The sequence below is a fragment of the Marmota marmota genome, unplaced genomic scaffold (assembly GCF_001458135.2).
Source record: "Marmota marmota marmota unplaced genomic scaffold, marMar, whole genome shotgun sequence".
NCBI classification, from domain to species: domain Eukaryota; kingdom Metazoa; phylum Chordata; class Mammalia; order Rodentia; family Sciuridae; genus Marmota; species Marmota marmota.
The window spans coordinates 1127870-1150179 of record NW_026000020.1 but is presented as its reverse complement, the minus strand read 5'-3'; the positions used below and the strand labels follow the sequence as shown (position 1 = coordinate 1150179).

Below are 22310 nucleotides of genomic sequence, written 5' to 3'. Positions count from 1 at the left end.
TTAATTCATCTCTAGATTTACTTATTAATACCTACTAAAATATAAGTGCTGTGTAAATTATTCTTATATGATATTGTTTAGGGAATAATGATGAGAAAACCCTACACGTTCAGTACATATGCAGTTTTTTAAAACAAATATGTTTGATCTGAGGTTTTAATCTATGAGCAGAATCCACAGATTTTGAAGGACAACTATACTAAAGTTCTTTGTGTTAGAGCAGTTGGTCAAAATGTCTAGTTTGGCTTGTAAACGCTACAGATGCCATAGGAATGAACATGATTCAGTTTGAGAGCATTTTAATTTAATAATATCAGCTATTAAAAAACTGCATTTTTGTCACTCTTCTCTCTGAAATGACCCATCCTCTCTTGAGGATATTTCCCTTCCTTCTCTAATAAACTTTTCTATACTTTTCATTTTTAAACAGATGTTTTGGGGGGCTTGGGTATAGTCTCATGATAGAGTGCTTGCCTAGCATGAGGTGAGGCTGAGTTAGATCCTGAACATCACCAAAAAGAAAGTTTCTTTTTTATTTTGTCAGCTAGTACTTGAGGTCCTGGAAATAACTGAAATGTTTTGTGTAATATCTCCCAGTAGGCTATTTGTCTTTGGTAGTGAGTGTCAGAGGTGGAGTTTGTTTTGGCTGGAGTGGTGGAGTTAGCAGACTGGTGGAATCTGAGGCACTGCAGTGTCTTTACTGGTGCGTCAGCTTAATACCAGATGTGGCTGTAGTTTGACCCTTAATAAAATGTCAGGTGCACTCAACCAGTGCCTAAATCAATCCTTCAGTACATGATAATAGTTTGGCATACAGTAAATGGTCAGAAAAGTGATTTTTATGAAAGAGAAACCCCTGTAGTCTGGATGGATTTAAGGAATTTTAGGGTTCAGACCTGCCATGAAGGATCTCCCAAAGCCCCAAGTTAGCCATGGTGATGAGGAGGGTTAATTAAATCATAGAACCTCTTGGAGGAATCCTTAATTGAGGACCTCAAGTGACCCTAGTTCTTCAACAAAACCCAACTAATGGACTAGCTCTTCAAATAAAATGCATTTTTTTTTTTTTGGTATTTTTGAAAAATATCCTCTCATTCTACTTGAAAGACCATTTTGATGCTGCTGTAGTAGCAGTAGCAGTTTCACTCAGAACATTGTGATAGATAAATATTTTTCTCAAGGTTACAGTCACAGTCCAAAACATTGTTTGCATTTCTTCAAGTGACATAATTGCCAAAAAAAAAAAAGAAGGTTTAAAAGTAACAAAATGCATGCATAAAGAACTTGAGCAGTGGTGTTCATTTTGATTATTTGGCCTTAAATTAGTCCCTTGTCCTCCTTGGAAAAATAACATAACACATTTCTTTTAACTCTGTTGTGTGGTAGCTAAATCAGAGAAGTGACTGCCTGTGTAGTCTTTGTGGAAGAATGATGCTGCCTAACCTTTCCGTTGGCTTCTTGATAAATGATCCTTATTTAGGACACTATGGATATACAGACCACCTTGTTCATTCAGCACTGGGCACTGACCTAGAAATCTGCATCATATTTTGCTTGCATATTGCAGAAACCATATGTATATCTATATATTGTTTCCCTGACCACATTGTATACTCATAGAAGCAGTGCTGTGACTTGTATTCACATTTTTTTTTAAACCAGGGATTGAACCCAGGGGTGCTTAAACACTGAACCATATCCCCAGCCCTTTTTAGTTGTTATTTAAGACAGTGTCTTGCTAAATTGCTGAAGCTAGCTTTGAACTTGCAGTCCCCCTGCCTCAGCTTCCCAAGCTGCTGGGATTACAGGTGTGCACCACCATACCTGTCTTGTATTTACTTGTTTATTCACTCAACAGATATGTAATATTTTCTACTAATAGTGAGTGGGACAGATATGTCTTTAAAACCCCCTTGGATCTGCTATATCCTGAGCACATTCATGTGTTCTATATGATGCAAAGTAAATCTTGGAACAAAATGAGCAGTTACTTTTTTAAGAAGTCATAGACCTTGGGGCTGGGGTTGTGGCTCAGTGGTAGAGTGCTCACCTAGCATGGGTGAGGCCCTGGATTCGATCCTCAGCACCACATAAAAATAAATAAATAAAAATTGTGTCCAACTAAAAAAATATTAAAAAAAAAAAGAAGTCATAGACATTATCAGAATAGCTGCTAAAGAATAGCTATTATACTGATTGATTAAACAGTTTAAAATGTATTTATGGTATATTTCTTTGATCATAAAATCAATTCATGTTGAAGTAACTTCTATTTAAAGGCATCCAGATAGAAAAGAAGACATCATATTATCCCGCTTTTAGACAACACTATTTTAGGTATAGAAAAACCTAAAACTTCCACCAAAAACCTGTTAGAATTGGGGCTGGGGTTGTGGCTCAGTGGTAGAGTGCTCACCTAGCACGGGTGAGGCACTAGATTCGATCCTCAGAATTGATAAACAAATTCAGTATAAGGTTGCATAATATAAAATCAAAATACCAAAATCATTGTGTTTTTGTTTAATATTTCAATAATGAAACTTCTGGGAAGGAAAACAAGAAAACAATCTCATTATAATAGCTACAAAAAATAAATATAAAGGAATAAGTTGAGCCAAGAAAATTAATGATCTCTACAATTGAAATTACGAAACAATGATGAAAGAAATTGGAGAGAACACACACACACACAAATAAAAATATCCATTCTAATGGATTGAAAAAATTAATATTGTTAAAATGTCTTTTTACTCTCCAAAGCTATCTACAAATTCAGTACATTTTCTGTCAAAATGCAATGATATTTTTCAAAGAATTAGAAAAAGCACTCCTAAAATTTGTGTGGAACCACAAAGACCCCCAAAGAGCCAATACACACCTGAGGAATTATAATACCTAACCTCAAAACATACTCTATAGCACCTTTTTACTAGTTATTCAGTCCCTTTGTGCCTTAGTTTCTTCACCTGTAAATAATACCAGTTTCATAGGTATGTTGTGAAGATTAACTGATGTGATTGGGGCAATTGCTAATAAAATCAGAATTTCATCCACTGCTGCTATATTGTTGCAGCAGACCCCAGATACCTGTCAGTGGCTTCATTTTTTTTTTTTAAGTTGTTGATGGACCTTTATTTTATTCATTTATTTATATGTGGTGCTGAGAATTGAACCCAGTGCCTTACACATGTGAGGCAAACGCTTTACCACTGAGCCACAAGCCAGCCCTGTCAGTGGCTTCTTTCTGGGATCTTGTCTTGCAAATTCAAAGAAGGAAACCCAGACAACAGAAGGTGAGAGTGAAAGGGTAGGATTTATTTAAGTGAGAAGCTGCCAAAAGTAAGAGAATCTGATAGCAAGTTGTCACTTAACTGTACTTGTCTAGGGTGACTGGGTAGGGCCATTGATCAATATTTATGCTGATCAGGTTTTAGAAAAGTGCTAAGGCTATTGGCTCGGCCCCCTACATTCTGATTGGTTAGCCTTTAAGTCTGTAGCTTTCACTCAGGTCTGCCCTGCCTCCCCTTTTCCTGCTGTCCTGGGACAAAGAAGTTGGCTACAATGTTGGGAACAGGTTAATTTTTAACTGTCTGCCTGTTTTAATATCTATCAATCCCGTCTTATTCACTAACTTTTATATCATTATTTATTGTTGTTATTCAGGTCTAAGCTGCGTGTTGCTTTCTGCTCTTGAGGCTCTCCTGTCTCCATTGTAACCTGAGATGTTCATCATTGTACCTGTGCCTACTCTGTAGATTTTTTCACAAGCTCCTTTTTGTTGCTTGCTTTGGGTGAGACAGCTTACTGAGCTGAGAGGACTGGAGACAGAGAAAGACTCTAAGCCGCTGGTGCTACATCATTGTCATTATCATTAAAACCATCACAAGAGAGTAGTACAAACTGAATATAGTCAGAATGCCAGAGCATGTGATGACTTCCTTAGTCATGGTAGAGACTAGGGAAGCCTGACTTATCTATTGCAGGATTAACTGGTATTAAATAGAACACAGTTTATAAGTAAACTGTAGGATATGCCTATTTTCACTTGTATTCATTCAGTGAAACTTTTAGTGAACTCTTGCTATGTGCCAAAAGTGAATATAATAGAAGACAAATGTAGCTCTTGGTTTCAGAGGCTCAGGGATTCCTGGGCTCTGTGGTTGTGGGACCCCATGCCAGGGAAGGGAACAGATATTCCTCATAGTGTGCTCTTATCATGGCCTCATCAGAGCTTCTCAGGGGGTGTTCCACAAGCCCTCCAAAGGTTCTTTGCATACCAAAGTTGAGTTCACAGTGTTGGTGATGTTGAATTGAAGCCTGGTGACAGATACCCAGGGCCCTATATGTTCGTTTCTCTTGAAAGCCTACAAAGCAACCTTCTATTCCTATAGCAGTGTTAATGGGCTCAGTCCACCAGGAAAGCAGCTCTGAAAAAGACTGCCACTATTCTGTGGAATGTTTTCTAGAACTTCTAGAAACCCTCAGTAAATCCAGTCTGCTGTGCCTGCTACCGAGCTCTTAACATGAAGTGTCGGTAGCCACCCTGGCCAGCCAGGCTGACGTGCGTGGGAACAGTGGGAGTGACCCTGGCTAGGAAGCTGGGAGGCCTGGATATTGTTTCTCCTGTCTCTGTTTCCTGCTGCTCTCGTCCTGAGCTCTGTGCTCCTCAGTACCCACAATGGCCTTCCCAGGCCGAGCTCGCCCCTGTGCTATTCCAGAGAATGAAGAAATCCCCCGGACTGTTCTTAACAGTGTCCAGGAGGCTAATGGGAATGAAGACGAGAGAGCTGTGTCCAAATTGCAGCGCAGACACAGTGATGTAAAAGTCTACAAGGAGTTTTGTGACTTTTATGCGAAATTGTGAGTCTTCCTCCCTCTCGGAATGCCCCTTCCAGACCTTGAGTTCTTTCTTCAACTCCTGATTCCCTAGCTATTTTGATCTGGCTAATATGGTTTTATTTAGCAGGGCTTTTGCGGGGTTATCTGGTGCCCCGAGGGTGGCCCACAGTGCAGCATATTCCAGGGAGGCAAACAGGTTGCCTTGTCATGTAAAGCTTGTGCTGAAGGACACACATATATGAAGGAAAATGCTGTCTTCACAGGAAGAGTAGTAAGTTCTTGTCTGAAGTAGATTTCTAGTAATAGTACATTTTCATTGTGTCATCTGTGAGGGAAGCTGAGAGTTTGTCTTGCTGGGATTTATAGTAGGAAAAATTTATATTCTAATCTTGTCAAAGATAAGGGGCAGATTGGATGAAACAGTAAAAAATTGAATTGATGAACATTTTGTTGGGGAATTATCCTTGTAACCAAAATTTTAACTGCATAGTGATGATCCAAATGATTTTTAGATTTTGCTTATTGTTGCATTTTTTTAATACTAGAAAAGATGTTTTATATATCATAAGTGAGGCACTTGAATAATGAAAAGCTGGATGATACCATTTGCTCTGTGAGTTGACCTATTGAAATAGATGAGTGAAATCAATCATGATTGGCCAGTTAGGATTATGTCCCTTATCATCAACACTTTTTAGTGAAAATCTTTTTTTTTTTTTTTTTTTTTTTTTTGATACTGAGAAAAGAATTTTGCTTTGAGATGTTGTCTTATGGATGTTTTAATTAAGCTACTTGTCCAACTGGAAACCTGAGTTTCTTTTGGGATTGGGGGGGAGACCAGGGATTGAACTCAGGGGCACTTGACCACTGAGCCACATCCCCAGCCCTATTTTATATTTATTTAGAGACGGGATCTCACTGAGTTGCTTAGTGCTTCACTTTTGCTGAGGCTGGCTTTGATCCTCCTGCCTCAGCCTCCAAGCCACTGGGATTACAGGCATGTGCCACTGCGCCTGGCTAGTGAAAAGTCTTTCTGAAAAATTACAGTAAAACTTGGAAACTGATAGGGGAAAAACAGTTAATTAACATGTCTGAAAATGGAGGCTCTTTGTATCATCTGCTCACAGGTTCATAGTGAAGATTAAGGAGAACACTGAAAGTAATTATACAAAGTAGATTAATGAAATACCTAGGAGGTCACAAGCTGTGTTAGGGGACCACACATGCAGGTAGAGCTTGTACTCTGAGTGGGTATCTGCAGATAAACGTGTCAAATTTGAAGACCAGCTTGGCTTATCATAGGAGACTGCCATTTCTAGGACTTTTAGAAACAAGGAAAGTTTTAAGGCAGAATGGCAGCTATAATTCATTTGTGACTTTAAAAAAGTAATTTCTATCATATGCAGTTTGGATATAAAGTAAACTGTAAAAGAAGGGCACCATGCCAGAAGGTCAAGACAAGAAAGGAAAGGGAAGCATGAGTGGGTCAGTAGGATAGCAGGGTGATTGTTCTGTTTCCTTTTTCCCCGTTTGTTATTAAAAAGGAATGCTTTATCTCTAAACCAGTTTATTTTTCCTGTGTGTGGGAAATAACTCCTTGTTTTTATGTGTCTACCTATTTTGCTAATTCTACTTGAATATTTGAACTTAAATATAAACACTCTCTAGTGTAATAAGTATGAACATGTCAGTAGTAACCAAACATTTTGATATGAAACCTCTTTACACTCACCCCAACACTGCCCCCCCCAAAATAAGTAAATAAATAAACAAGTGTTGAAGTTCCAGATAACTTCATTATCAGTATTTACTGTACGAGAAATTTATTTATTTATTTATTTTAAGTGGTTTTTTTAAATTAGATGTTGATGGCCTTATTTATTTATTTATTTACATGGTGCTGAGACTCAAACCCAGTGCCTCGCGTGTGCTAGGCAAGTGCTCTACCACTTGAGCCACAACCCCAGCCCTGTATGAGAAATTTAAACTGAGAAAGATCCTAAATATTTACTAACTCACTTTAAAATAACAATAAACTCATTACATGTTAATAATCTTAGTAATTGATGATATTAATAGTTTTATAAAAATGACTATTTTCCAAAATGGAAAATGGTTAGAGGGAAGAATGACTTTTTTTTTTTTTTTTGACATTTCTTCAAATCTCATTAATGTCTGTCTTGATAAAAGACACTTTTGCATATCTGCTTCTACATTCAGCCTGTTGCAGTGTATTGTTTTAGATGAGGGATGGAAAGAAAAATGGTCCCCAAAAAGATATGGTTGGAAAAGAGAGGACCTTTCAGATCCCTTAAAGGGTCATGGTGACCCATACACTCTGAAAACCACTGATTTTGGCAATACAAAGTAAGACATTCAAAAAATAGGTTTCTCGGCATTTTTGGAGTTCCATTGTAAGATCACTTGAGGTCTTGAGAATCTTTCGAGAGGTTTAGAGTTAATAATAACCCCACATGTTTAAGTATCATCCTCTGGTTTCCCAACTGGCTTTGTGTACTTTTTTCTTATTTCATTCTCAAAGCAGTTCTGAGAATTATTGGGGCAGATGTGGGGCTTACCATACTTCTCCACTCAGGGTCACCTGTGCACTTTAGTCAGGGGAAAAGAAACAGCACACACCTCTTCAGAGATTCACTAAAACTGTCACAATTAATGTGGAAAGAAGGAAACGAGATTTTTCTCCCCATCCCATAATAATTTTGAAATGACATAGTAGAAATTCATTTAATATGAGGTTTTGGCCAGGTTTGACCAGTAGTATGCTACCCTGTCCTCTTTCCTTCCGTTTTTTTTGGTGACATTTTTCAAGCCTACTTAAATAAAGTCAAGTTTTTTACTTTTTTGTCTTGTTTTCTTTCTTTATGGTACTAGGGATTGAACCCAGGGATTTCTCCATTGAGTTACATCCCTAGCCCTTTTTTAAATTTTGAGACAACTTCTCACTGAGTTGCTGAGGTTGGCCTCAAACTTATGATCTTCCTGCCTCAACCTCCCAAGTTCCTAGGATTATAGGTGTGCACCCCACATTCACTAAAGTCTAACTTTTTGTTTGTTTTTGTTTTTTGGTACCGGGGATTGAACTCAGGGGCACTTGGCCACTGAGCCACATCCTCAGCCCTATTTTGTATTTTATTTAGAGACAAGGTCTCACTCAGTTGCTTAGCACCTCACTTTTGCTGAAGCTGGCTTTGAACTCATGATCCTCCTGCCTCAGCCTCCTGAGCTGCTGGGATTACAGGTGTGTGCCACCAAGCCCAGCAGAAACCTGAGTTTCTTAAGGGCAGTTTGTTGTTGTTGTTGCTGTTTTGTTTGTTTTTGGAGACAGAGTCTTACTGTGTTGCCCAGGCTGACCTCAAACTCCTGGACTCAAGCAATCTTCCCACTTCAGCCTCCTGAGGAGTTTTGGGATCATAGGCTCATGGCACTGTGTATAGGACTGAAAGCAACTCGTGTCTTCCTTTTCTATCCCTATTGTCTAATACATCTTAAATGCTCTCTCTTATTTAATGAAGAATGCCCAACATGTTAAACAAAAATAAAATCAAGCCAGGCACAGTGGCGCATGCCTGTAATCCCAAGGCTTGGGAGGCTGAGACAGGAGGATGCCAAGTTCAATGTCAGCCTCAGCAACTTAGCAAGGCCCTAAGCAATTCAGTGAGATCCTGTCTGTAAATAAAATATAAAAAAGGGATGGGGATGTGGCTCAGTGGTGAAGCACCTCTGGGTTCAATCACTAGTACCAAAGAAAGAAAGGAAAAAAAAACCCAAAAACCCAGAATCAAAGCAGGAGGCCCTTTTAGAACCTAATGTGCTGGGGTAAAGAGACTGAGACAAATTGCATTGAAAGACTTAAGGCACTAGCAATAAACTGGCTTTATAGATAAAATACAAGTTTTGTGATCAGATAGAATTTGCTCCTTAGTTCTTCATGTTGTCTGGTCTTAAGCCTAAGAAAAAGGTTGACAGTCTGTGACTTGATGTCTTTTTTGTGTTACAGCAACATGGCCAATGCCCTGGCCAGCGCCACTTGTGAGCGCTGCAAGGGAGGCTTTGCACCTGCTGAGAAGATCGTGAACAGTAACGGCGAGCTATACCATGAGCAGTGTTTCGTGTGTGCGCAGTGCTTCCAGCAGTTCCCAGAAGGACTCTTCTATGAGGTGGGTCAAGCTGGACAGGAGCAGAAAGTCAGCATTCTCCACCCTACCTTCCCTTCTTTTCTGAGGTCTCCATCTTAATTTTCAAATTCATTATCAAAGATTGAATTGAAGTGCCACAAAGATGACGGTTATTTAGTACCTGGGATGTCATTGATGGCATATGTACTAAACACATGGGCCAAAGCCTTGATGGGATGTCCTTACAGACTTCACCACTGAATAGTTGATCTTTCTATTTCAGAACTGACAGTACTTTGTGACTGCCTGTCAGACCCAAGCAGTTCAGCTCCAAATCAAACTCCTTTCAGTCTTCAGCTGCAGTGTATCTAGCTTCAGCACACGGTGCAGTGGCTTGGCCTTTCATAATATAGCTTGCCAGTTCCCATCTCTGTGTCTTTTCTTTCTCAGAACACCACTAGACTCCTCTCTAAAGGAGAGCCTGTGTCACTCCTTGACTTCTCAGTCATGAGCAGGAATGTCCATGTGTTTGTTTTCTAAAGAGTATCCTGTTTGGAAATGAGTATTGGAGGGAATTGTCTATGTTTGGCACTTCTACAGGACTTGATTTGTTTTCAAAACACATGTTTTTCTTGATCCTTGGGTGTTATTATGTGATTGACACTTCCTCTGTAGTATATTCAATGTTCTCACCATTATTGAAATCCCTTTCTCATAATAAACATGTATTTCATGGGGACAGTCTAGGGAGGTTAACCCCATGTTGTAAATGAAAATATATTTGTGTGTGTGTGTGAGAGAGAGACACCAATTTGGTGGTTTACTTTTCCATCTTAGTTCTTACATATTTGTGTATAATGTGCATCTCTATATAATAATTATGTATATAGAATTATGTTGTAGATAAAGATGGCTGCTGTTTGATTTCTTTAAAAAAAAATTTTTCTTTTCCTGACTTAGATTTCCATGTCTTACAAGCCATGCCTAAGGAAGGAAAGATAGTTTATAAAGTTGTTCACCATTCAGGCAACATTTTCTCAAAGAAATAACCCTACATGAGTGAGGTTTGCAGGCTTGCCTCCCAAACAACTATTTACCATACATGAGTATACAAAACACATGTGTCTGTAGTAAAATAATTTGGGAAACAGCTTTAAGGGTTTTTTGAGCTTCTTCTGGGTCCCAGAAACACACCTTTCCTACAGCAAAAACGTCAGCAGTAGAAAGAGGTTTGCTTTCTTTTTTTCTTACAGATCTTCTTAACTTCTTTGTTAAGGCGGAAATCTTTCTGTAAAGGATGATGGTTTGGGGAGTAGGGATAGGAAGTGACAGTGGGTGGGATAGGAGCAAGACAGGCCAGTGTCCAAGAGCTGGAGAGAAGAGAGGATGGAAGGGAATTCCTGGGGATGTTTCAGGGTCAGAGACTCCACTGAGACTATGGATAGGCTGTGGTTGGTAAAGAGGGGGACAAGGAAGGCTCTTGGGGCTGAGGCAGCAAGTGGGAAAGGGACTGGCTGCTGGTGGTTGCCATGACTCAATTTAGGAAAATGGACCTAAGGAGCTGCTTCTCAGAAGTTATAACAAAAGGTTCTAATCTCACAAAACTGTGGCAAGGAAGGAGATGCGACCATTTGATTTAAGATTATTAAAATGGAGAGCACCCCTCCAGTGATTAGAAGAGACACAAAATAAACATAAAGGTTTTATTACTTACAGATCCTTGGGAAGACCATATGTGTACAGTCAGGGAGTACAATAAAAAAGGGGGTTGTGGCATAGCAGTAGAGCACTTGCCTAGCATATGTGAGGCACTGGGTTCGATTCTCAGTGCCACATATAAATAAATAAAATAAAGGTCCATCAACAACTAAAAAATATTTTTAAAAAAAGAAAGAAATACAGAAACCAGTGGGCCGATTCCTTCACTGGGTGCAAAGCATTATCTAAAGAGGCTTCTCAGGAAGTTTTATTTGGTGGGTTTAAAGCAGTAGGCATGAGTTCTAGTTCACACGGAGAGGTAGTTACTGTGTCATACCTCTGCACAGCCATGTGGGGTATGCAGTCAGTGGAGACATTGAAGATGCATCTAGCTGACCTTTAAAGAGGTAGTCTCCAGGGAATAGTTGCATGAGGTAGACATCTGGACTGTCCACACTGAGGAACTAGGGGAGATATAGGTCTGGAAACTGCCCAGGGTGACTGAGTTGCACGTCTGGTGTAAGAAAGTCAGCTTGTATATACAGTGGATACTGAGGTACATGAAACCATAGGAACTCACTGTTAGAGCAAATGGAAGGGGGTCCCAGAAATATGGCTGAAGAGGGAACATTAGTTGGGTATGATGATGCATGTCTGTAACCCTAGCCACTTAGGAGACTGAGGGAGGAAGATCACCAGTTCAAGGCCAGCCTCAGCAATTTAGTGATGCTCTAAGCAAAACTGTGGCAAGGAAGGAGATGCGACCGTCTCAAAATAAAAAGGGCTGGGGATATAGCTCAGTGGTAAAGTGCCCCTGGGTTTAATCCCCAGTACAAAAAAGGGAACTTTAGTCTTCATACTGTATAAGCCCTATTTTTTACTCTGCCTTTCTTTCTTCCTTGTGGCCCTGAGAGGTTGAAACATAACAGGTTTGTGACCTGAAAGAAATTAGAACCTAGTTTGGTTGCTAGTATCATATATAGTATTCTTTCCCTTAGGTCCTCTTTTCAAATGTAAGATATTATTATTCAAATGGCAACTAAGGTAAGGCCTCAAGAGGGAGCCAACCCTGAGGAGCAATAGAGAAGAACTCTGTGTTCTCCCAGCATCTTTCATAATTCCCTGCCTACTCTTTCCTCTGAGAGTACCCTGGAACTCCAATTACTCATTACATCATTACATTTTTTTTTTTTTTTTTTTTGAGACAGGGTCACGTTGCCCAGGATGGCCTCAAACTTTCCTCCTGCCTCAGCCTCCTGAGTCTCTGGGATTATAGGCATTTGCCACTGTGCCCAGCTCCCTCATCACATTCTTTCTCATGTATTGGCCATTTGCTTGCCATTTTGGGATGAATACTGTTGTTGAGCTACCTTGGTTAACCAGCACACTTGCTCTACATGTGCATCCTGTCCTGTCAGTTGCACTTGGTCATAAGGAAAGGCTTAGAAACAGCCTTAAACAGAACAGAATAAAGTATGACTCACACTTGTCCTCCTGCCCACCCTTCACTCCCTTTTACTTCCAGACTATAAATAACTTCCCTGGTATTATTCCGGAAGATGCTATGAATCTAAGAACAAGGCTATTAATGAGTTATTGCCCAGCTTAAGCTCTTTGGGTCCCAAGGAAGATTACTATTTTAGCTACATTGTTTACTGTTTAAACTTCTTTTCCAGGTCAGGGATTTGTAAACCTGCATGTGGGAAATAAGAATTTTCCTCTTAGTTGAATAATATTAGAGAAAAAGCTTTCCATAGCTTTCAACAAATACATCCAAATGCTAGGTATAAGCTTTCCAGTTACATCCAGCAATAAAATGTTTTCTAGAAATGGGAGCTGAATTACATGGTTTGCTTTCCATTTGAAACTGACTTAGGTGCTTTAGATTTTGTATAATAACAAAGGCAAGGCTGGGGCTGTAGCTCAATGGTAGAGCACTTGCCTTAGCATGTCCAAGGCCCTGGATTCAGTCCCCAGTACTCCCCCTCCAAAAAAAAAAAATGCATCTTTTCCAGTCTATCTTTCTTATTGTTTTTGTCTTACTATCAAAACATCATCTTTCCCTTATTTCCACAGTCCCTACTCTTTCTTTTATCTAGGAAACTAACTATGAAGACCTATAGGGGAGTTCTATTCACTTTTCCCCTTGAAAATGAGATTTACTTCTATTGTGGAACTTCCTAATGCTTTGGATTAGGTAGCCAGGATATTCTTCTCTCGGGCCACAGGACAAGTCTGGAATGAGACCCTTGTTTCCTACCTGATTACTTGTGCATTTTTCTGGAGATATAAGTCCAGGTATTTCTAGCTTATCTGCATATAACACCAGGATTATTACCCATACTGGCTCCCTATTCATGGTAAACATATATCCTACTAGATTATGTGGTTTAAAACCTAAACCTGAAGTTTATCATTGAGGTGGTAATCTATCCCATGAAAGAATGTAAGGTAGCACTTGATTCCTGTTTTCTAGATTCCATCATAAAATTTCTTATTACATGATATTATTAGTGATATTTTCAGCCTAATCTCATCCATTTCATTCCACGTGTCTTCTCTGAGTCCATATAGCTATATTTCTAGTATGGAGAGCATTCCCCACATTTTATTATAACTTTTATATGCTTGTCTTCCCATATAACTGAATACCTCTGGTGCAAGGACTGTCTAAATTAATTTTGTATCTCTAACACTTGGTTAGAGTAGGTCTAGTAGGTACTTAAGAAATACAGTAATATATATATACAGTACTTGGATGGTAATTACAAAATAAAATGCTAACATATTAACTTAGAAATTAAATCAAACATTTTCTAATGGGCTGTTCTTCAAAACTGTGGTACTCTTTACCTAGTTCCTATTGTTTATCACATAAACATTGTCTGAGCTTTATCATGCCTGCATACAGTTTAGGTGAATGAAAGAAATTAATTTTTAAATGGAAACTAGAAAGTCCAGTTTTGGGTAGAACCTCAAGTAGATTTTCTGAGCTGTAATATATTGTTGTCACCATATGTAGACCACTGACTTGATATGTTGATTAAAGCCATTGAGGCTTTGTTGAATAAATTTACTTTTTAAATTTATTTTTATGTGATGTTGTGGATCAAACCCAGTGTCTCACACATGCTAGGCAAGTGCCGCTCTACCACTGAGCCACAACCCCAGCCCTGAAATTCCTTTTTATTTTGAAAACTTAAAATCCTACAGAAAAGTTGAGAGAATACTACAATGAGCCCTATACATGTCACATACACACACCACATTGATTTTTTTGACAAATGATTTGTAAGTAAGTTGTAAACATGAAATTGAATAGTTTTAATTTCCTGTATTTGCCTTTAAATACTTGTAAGGGTAATTGCTCTTTTCAGGGGAGCAGTGGAAGAGGAACAATACATGTTTTTGGTCTAAGCATGATGACACACACCTATAACCCCAGTGACTTGGGAGGCTGATGCAAGAGGATCACAAGTTTGAGGCCATCATGGGAAACTTAGTGAAACCTGATCTCAAATAAAAAACAAAAAAGGAGGGGGTTTTGATCTCAGTGGTAGAGCACCCTGGGTTCAATACCCAATAAGGAAAAGGGAAAAAAAAGTGGAGTGGTAGACGGTTTTGGGGATATTGGCATTCTGAAAATGTTCTATGACATATCAAATTGGGAATCTAATATATTGAGTTCGAATTTTAAAAAATAACAACTTCTAGCAATTAGAGTATCACTTTTAGAATTTAAAGTCCACCCCAATAATGTTTTTTTTTTTTTTTAGTTGTAGTTGGACACAATACCTTTATTTTATTTATTTATTTTTATGTGGTACTGAGGATCCAACTCAGCGCCTCACACATGCTAGATGGTTACCATTGAGCCACAACCCCAGTCCCCCAATAATGTTTTTTAAATGTATATATTTTTTAGTTGTTGATGGACATTTATTTTTATATATATATATAAATTTATACATGTGGTGCTGAGAATTGAACCCAGTGCCTCACACATGGGAGGCAAGTGTTCTACCACTGAGCCACAGCCACAGCCCCCTACTCCGATAATTTAAAAATAATTTTCAACTCCATTTCTGAGGGTACATTAAAAGGAAAAGAAAGAGCTTAATACTCTTCTCCTTGAGTATGAATTGGGCATAATGACTCACTTTTAAGAAGTTTTAAAGTAGTGACGTTGCAGTAGGGAAACCTTGGGGAATACATCACCTTAACCAAGGGATCAAGTGACGTCACCAGTAATGTCATGTTGATATCACCTCTTGATATGATACAACAACATTATTACCTCCATGATATTCTTTCCCGAAATCCATGATCAGAGTCTAAGTGAGAGAAACCCTTAATGACAGACATTTACAAAATGCCTGAGCAATACTCTTAAAAAGTGTCAAGGTCCTACAAGGGGATGAAGGACCCTTGACTATCTGTGAGATTTTTAGTGACATTTATTTATTCATGTATTGATCTGCCCATCCATCCAACAAACATTTATATTGTTAATTAGGCAGTCACAGTGTGCTAAGCACCTCTTCTATTCTAGGAATAGAATGGAAGCAGTAGACGTAGTCTTAAAGGAAGTTATGGTATAGTGGATGAAACTAGAGCAAGGTCAAACTACCGATAATTAGACACAAAAACAGTATCATGGGATGATCAGTAGTGGGGAAAAGAGAAATCTACCTAAGAACAGACTCCCCCAACCCCTAGATGATGTTTAAAATGCTTGAGCATTGTGCCTGATACATGGTAAAAGCTTAATAAATGGTAAACAATTTTTCTTTCTTTTTTTTAAGCAGTAGTTGTCATTATTTTTATTTTATTTTTAAATTTTTATTATTTGGTACTGGGGATCAACCCCAGGGCTTCACACATACTAGGGTAAGGGCTCTATCTCTGAGCTGCATCCTCAGCCCCTTTTATTTTTTATGTTGATACAGGGTTTTTCTAAGTTGCTGAGCCCTTAAGCTTGCTATGAGCCTCTTGAGTAGCTAGGATTATAGGCATGTGCCAACATGCTCAGCAAAGATATTAATTTTTAAAAAATAATCTTAGCATAGTTTTACAGACTATCATAGTCTTGTCTCAAGAATTTTCAGTCAGAGTTCCCATTTGTGTGATAAATTTAATTAGAAAGAACTTTTATAAAGAATTCACTTAACAAAGACCCTAAAGAAAGTATATTTTTTCTTGTTTAAAAACACCCAAGGGTGGTGTGTTGGAGATGTGGCATAGTAGTAGAGCACTTGCCTGGCACTCATGAGGCTTTGGGTTTGACCTCCAGCATGACAAAACAAACAAACTCAAGGAGGGTGGGGGGAGGTGTAGCTCAGTGGTAGAGCAGGTGTTTAGCATGTACAAAATCCTGGATTAAAGGGAAGAGAAGTATATACCATCTCTGGGTAGTTCATCACTCAATTATTTATAATGAAGATGGTAATATCTTTATTTAGCAGAAAGAAATACACAGTTCACATGTAGTAATTAGCATGGATTTCCCAAACTGAAATTGGGTTTCCTCTATTCAGATAGTCTATTTTTGCATTTCAATTTTAAATAACATAAATATTAACTATTATAAATTACCCCTCTTTCGCCATTTTTGTATTGGTGCATTATAATTGTACATAATGATGGGATTTGTTGTTACATATTCATACCTGCACACAATATAACAATGTGACTTGTCCAATATCACCCCCCAGCACTTCCTCCCTTCCTCCCCCAAATTATCCCTTTTTTAATTTTTAGTCTCTGTCAGAAGATTGTGAACAGGTAACAAGCACACTGTAGATACACTTGTAGCGCACTGATGCACCAAGTGATGTCCTACCTGTAATGAATCAGATCTTAGAAGATTTATTTATTCAGGGACTGGGGGTATGGCTCAGTGGTAGAGCGCTTGCCTAGCATGTGCAAAGCCTTTGGTTCAGTCCTTGACTCTGCCAAAAATTATGTATTCAAATTACAGTCAGTGTTAATTTTATGTGTGTTATGTAATGTTTATATCAATTTTCTGTCTTCTACTAACAAATACAATATATATGTTAACTGCCAGATTTATGTTTTATTTTTTAACCTATATATCTTTCTTTTTCATGAAATACAATAAAAACCTATCCTTTTTTGGGGGGGCGGGCTGGTACTCTTGCTCTAACCCAAGGGTGCTTTACCACTGAATTATATCCCAGCTCCTTTTTATTTTTTATTTTGAAACAGTCTCACCGAGTTGCTGAGGTTGGCCTCAAACTTGTGGTCCCTCTTGCCTCACTCCTCAGTTTTCACTAGATTCTTACAAATAGAGTGCGTGAGCAAAAAAAAAAAAAAAAATGAAGCATAGTCAGAGTAGAGACCCCTAGACTCTGGAGGCACAACATTCATTCTAATAACTACCTATTCAGTTTATCTTTCCTGCATCAATATGTAGGCGAATGGAGGAGAATGTAGAATTTTAGTAAAGAAGTAATGACCATTCAAAAGTAAAGCTAAAAGCATGACCTTACCAACCCCAAAGAAATATCAAGTAGTAAAGTGGAAGACTAATCAAGGTTTGGACATTAGAATGTTTATTGTTATTCTTTTGAGAAACTAACAACTGTAAAATAAAAATGTCAGCATATTTTTCCAGCAAACGGTAATTCCAGGGATGCCTGCACAGAGTACAAGCGAACAGCCTCCCCAGTTTCGGCAATTACTAGGTTTACATTTTTTTCCCTGGTTTTTACTGTTTGGATAATATGAATTGAAAGAAGAAATATTAATGACACATAGGGATAACCCCAAACAAAGAAATCTGAAGTATATTGTAAATGCTTTTTGTTCCTTTTTTATTCATTTTAAATGCTGGTGCTAAATTTCAACTGTCGTGATTTATAAAGAAATGTTATATCCTATTTATTTGTTTCTAGAATGAGGGGAGGATAACATATTTGCTTTCTTCTGTAACCCCCTTTGAAATGTGCAGTATGAATTTTCTAAAACATTTTTACCCTTCAAAGGAAAAAAATCCTGATAGAAACACTTTCCTATATGTCTCCATGAAATAATTATATTTCTCTTGTGGTTGTGTCATATTTATAAGCTAATGGTACTTTCTTTCTTCCTCAGTTTGAAGGAAGGAAATATTGTGAACATGATTTTCAAATGCTCTTTGCTCCTTGCTGCCATCAGTGTGGTAAGTATGGCTGCTGAATGTGAAGTAAAAAGCAATTTCAAAAAGATTGAAGTCATTTATAAAACTACTAAAATACCAACAGTAAAAATGATTTTTGATGTTCCTTATAAATAACTATTATAAGATGTACTTTATCTGTTCCCTTCTTATTAACATATAACAAATAGAAAAGTATCAGATCCTGAGAGAATTGAATTTTATGGAGAAAAGAGTAGAGAATTTTAGGAACTTAAGTGCTTGACTTGTATTTAAGACAATTCATGCTTATGGCTCTACTAGAAGGTTTCCAGGGGTTAGAGAAACTGAACAGAATGTTGTAAAGGTTTAATGAAGGAAGAAATTAAATATGGATTATAAGAAAGTATACAATAGGAACTGGGGTGTTAGCTCAGAGGGTAGCATGTGCTAGGTACTAGGTTCAATCCCAGCACAAAAGAAAAAGAAAGGAAGAAGATGCTATGGATTTCTGTTGTCTGTGTCAAGAATGACCAGAAATAACCAAACAGTATCAAGAAAGCCCCGGATATTAAAAGGAAAGCCAGATTCAGATATATGATAAATCAGCCCCCAAATATGGCCACAAAATCCAAAACAAGGACCCAGATGAAATAAAGACCATTTTTTTCTAAATGGTGTTTACTCTGGTAGATAGTTTTTAACAAATAAGTGCTACACTGAACATCCTTTGTGTTACTTCCCACAGGTGAGTTCATCATTGGCCGAGTTATCAAAGCCATGAATAACAGCTGGCATCCTGAGTGCTTCCGCTGTGACCTCTGCCAGGAAGTTCTGGCAGACATTGGATTTGTCAAGAATGCTGGCAGGTAGGAGTTTCTCTTCCTTGTCAGATGTGGGTGGCTGAAGTGTCTGTTGCAAGTCATGTGCATTTGCCTGTGGGATGTGAGGTGCTACTGAAGGGTGTGGGAACCCAAAGCATTGCGATGCTGCAAGATATCTGGTGCCCTGGGAAACAACCTTCATATGACACGTACAGCTGCTGTGTATGACTATGTGCCAGTACAAACACGGTCACAGGTGGAGCTCTGATTATTGGAATAATTTTTTCCTGTAGCGTGATTCTGCTCTATTAAGCACAGAAGAGATTTTTTAAACAAATACTTTCTCTTTAAATTTCCATTTTGTTTCTATTTAGACATTTATGTCGCCCCTGTCATAATCGTGAGAAAGCCAGAGGCCTTGGAAAATACATCTGCCAGAAATGCCATGCCATCATTGACGAGCAGCCTCTGATCTTCAAGAATGACCCTTACCACCCAGACCACTTCAACTGTGCCAACTGCGGGTATTCTGGTTTTTTTCCCTTTTATTGCATAAACAGTAAAACCAAAATAAAAGATCACAGTTATTTACATTTCTTTTCATCCAGCAAACTGAATTATTTTTCTCCACATTTTAATCTTACTGTGGAAAATTTTAGACCTGTCAAAAGGTCATAAGTGTGATGTGATATAACAAGCACCCGTAAACTCTGCCTTTAGTTTCACCAGTTAGTGTTTTGCCACACTTGAGTGTGTGCAGTGTACGCACTCTCCCCTCAGTTTGCATGTGTTTGTATGTGTGTGTGCATATGCAATAGCCTTGACATTTTTTTTTTAATGAACAGTTTGAAAGCCAGTTTTGAACCTGATGACTTTCAATATGCTTCTCTGAAGAATACTGACGTTTTCTTATAGAATCATAATATTTTTATTATATCTAAGGAAATCACCAACAATTTTACATCAGATATTCAGTCCACATTAAAACATCCACATTTAGCCGTAAAAGTGTTTTTATCATTATGTTTTTCTGATATAGTATCAAAAGATCTTTTTTCTATATACACATAATTTTTGCAGTTGTGATAATTAGGGTGCTGTCTTTGAATATACAAAATTAAATTTATATTTAATTTTTTGTCTTCAAAAAATCTCTCAGTGGTAGAGCACTTGCCTAGCACTTGCAAGGCCCTGGGTTCGATCCTCAGCACCACATAAAATAAATAAATAAAATAAAGGTATTTTAAAAAATCATGATAAACTTTTAGGGTGTGAATTTTCTGATTTTTTTTTTTTCTCCCCAAGATGAGATGTTGTCCAGGCTGGGCTCAAGTGATCCTCCATCTTTAGCCTCCCAAGGAGCTGGGACTATAGGTGTATGTTACCATGCCCAGCTTTAGTACAAAAATTTAATATAAAAAGATTTGTTACTATGGTCGACATGAGCTTACATGCTAAATTATAATAGAAAGGAAAGTCAGTAGATTAAGAATTTATAAAACAATTTGTGATATAAGTTCAGACAAGTTATTTTTTATAATTGAATTATCATTTTGTGCCTTATCTAGTTTTCTTGCATATCTTTCCTCTTGTGTGATTTTTATCTGCCCATTGTTCATTAGTTTTATTCCTAAAAAATTATTTAAAATAGATGAAACTGAGCTGGATGGTGCAAGCCTGTATGTAATCTGAGCTACTCAAGAGACTGAAGCAAGATCACAAGTTTGAGGCTGAGCTTGGCAACATAACAAAATCCTGTCTCAAAATAATAATTTTTTTAAAAATGGGAGTATAACTCAGTGGTGGAGTGCTTGCCTTTACATGCACGAGGCCCTGGGCTTAATACCCAGTACTGGATTGGGGCGGGGGGGACAGATAAATTTCAAACAAGTCCATTTGGCTAATTGGGGCTATCTCTGGCTAAATGTTTATTGGCACAAAATAATAGCTAACTTAAGCATTTGGAGAAGGAAAATTGGGGACATCTTGTTGTTTATTTTCCATTGGCCTAAGTTTACAATGAACTACGTTCTAAACACCTTGTTATAATTTCAGTGATTGTTAGTAAATGGAACTGGTCTCTAAATTTCTCACTGTATGAAGAGGTAGTACTGAGTCTGCTCACTCTGGAAATCACTACTGTAATTTTTAAGGAATAAAAATGAACTGTAAGTGTGATACTATGACAAGGAAATAAAAAATATGCTGTGATAGTATGTAGATGTATAATATGATAAATTGGATGTATCTTAGTATTACTATAAAGATTTTGATTTTTTTTCCAAATTTTTCATTGGTGCATTATAATTATATTTAATGGTGGGATTTGTTGCTACATGTTCATACATATATACAATATAACAAGAGATGGTGATGTTTTGATAATAATATGAAACCTATTCAAGCCTATTAATTCAGGTTACTCTGATCACCTCTAAGAGGGAAAAATGTTACCAGGAATTATTATAGTAATATATTTTAAAACCTTCTAAAAAGTGTGCTAGTCATATTGATTGCCTGTTTTCTCTTAGTAGTAGTATTCACTTGGGTATCTTTCTCATGGACAGGAAAGAGCTGACTGCTGATGCCCGGGAGCTGAAAGGGGAACTATACTGCCTGCCATGCCATGATAAGATGGGAGTCCCCATCTGTGGTGCCTGCCGGCGACCCATTGAGGGACGAGTAGTAAATGCCATGGGTAAACAGTGGCATGTGGAGGTGAGTGCTAAATGGCAGGGGAAGTCAGTATTTTGAATTTCCATGGCCCAGGCATGCTAGCAAGATCAAGAGATTCTAAAGGTTTAATATGAGCAAATTAAAGATAGTTGAAGAATACAGAATATACACTGCTGTTGTGATCTGTGAGTAATGATGTGGGATGTGCACCTTGTTCTTAAAGCCTTCTTTTGAGGCAATCAGTGTCATGGTTCATATTCAGCAGCTGTTCTTCTATTATGGACACAAGATGTTCATTTTGTGTTGTTTGAGGCTGTGTCTTAAAGTAACCTATCAAAAACTCACAGACATCTGCATTAAGATCATTCTGTTGTTAATCATATATCTTCTCTGAGAATAGATTAACTTTGAGGTTACATTGTTAGATCAATATAACATGGCAATTTATTAATTACTTGTATTAATTTTTTTCAGCATTTTGTTTGTGCCAAGTGTGAAAAACCATTTCTTGGACATCGCCATTATGAGAGGAAGGGCTTGGCATATTGTGAAACCCACTATAACCAGGTATTGATTACATTTGTTGGATACTAGATATACTTTTATGAATTCAAGCTAATCAATATTTTAGTTAAAGAAAACCTCTTGGAAAATATACATTGGTCAGCAGAGATATGTTTTTTAACTTTTTGGGAAATAATTTCAGACTCAGAAAAGTTGTAAACTAAAAATACAAAGAATACCTGTATATCTTTTACTCATATTCACCATTTGCTTGATCATTTACATAGGTTTGATTTTTTATTTATTTATTTTGTTGTTGTTGTAGTTGGACACAATACCTTTATTTTATTTATTTATTTTTATGTGGTGCTAAGGATCAAACCCAGCACCTTGCACGTGTTAGGCAAGTGCTCTACCGCCAAGCCACAACCCCAGCCCCCATATGTTTGATCTTGATATTTAAAAACACATTCATATATATATATATATATATAT

The 22310-nt window shown here is 37.7% G+C and overlaps 1 protein-coding gene across 1 annotated transcript in view; it reads left to right on the top strand.

Annotated features, from left to right (window-relative positions):
- Positions 1 to 4437: 4437 nt before the first annotated feature.
- Lims1 (LIM zinc finger domain containing 1) overlaps positions 4438 to 22310 on the top strand; it is a 53143-nt gene continuing 35270 nt past the window's right edge. The window contains exons 1-7 of the mRNA XM_015499663.2: positions 4438 to 4860; positions 8858 to 9017; positions 17790 to 17856; positions 18560 to 18680; positions 19010 to 19159; positions 21203 to 21353; positions 21786 to 21881. Of these exons, the coding sequence (XP_015355149.2) occupies positions 4679 to 4860; positions 8858 to 9017; positions 17790 to 17856; positions 18560 to 18680; positions 19010 to 19159; positions 21203 to 21353; positions 21786 to 21881 (927 nt within the window). The 5' untranslated portion in view covers positions 4438 to 4678. The remainder of the gene's footprint in view (positions 4861 to 8857; positions 9018 to 17789; positions 17857 to 18559; positions 18681 to 19009; positions 19160 to 21202; positions 21354 to 21785; positions 21882 to 22310) is intronic.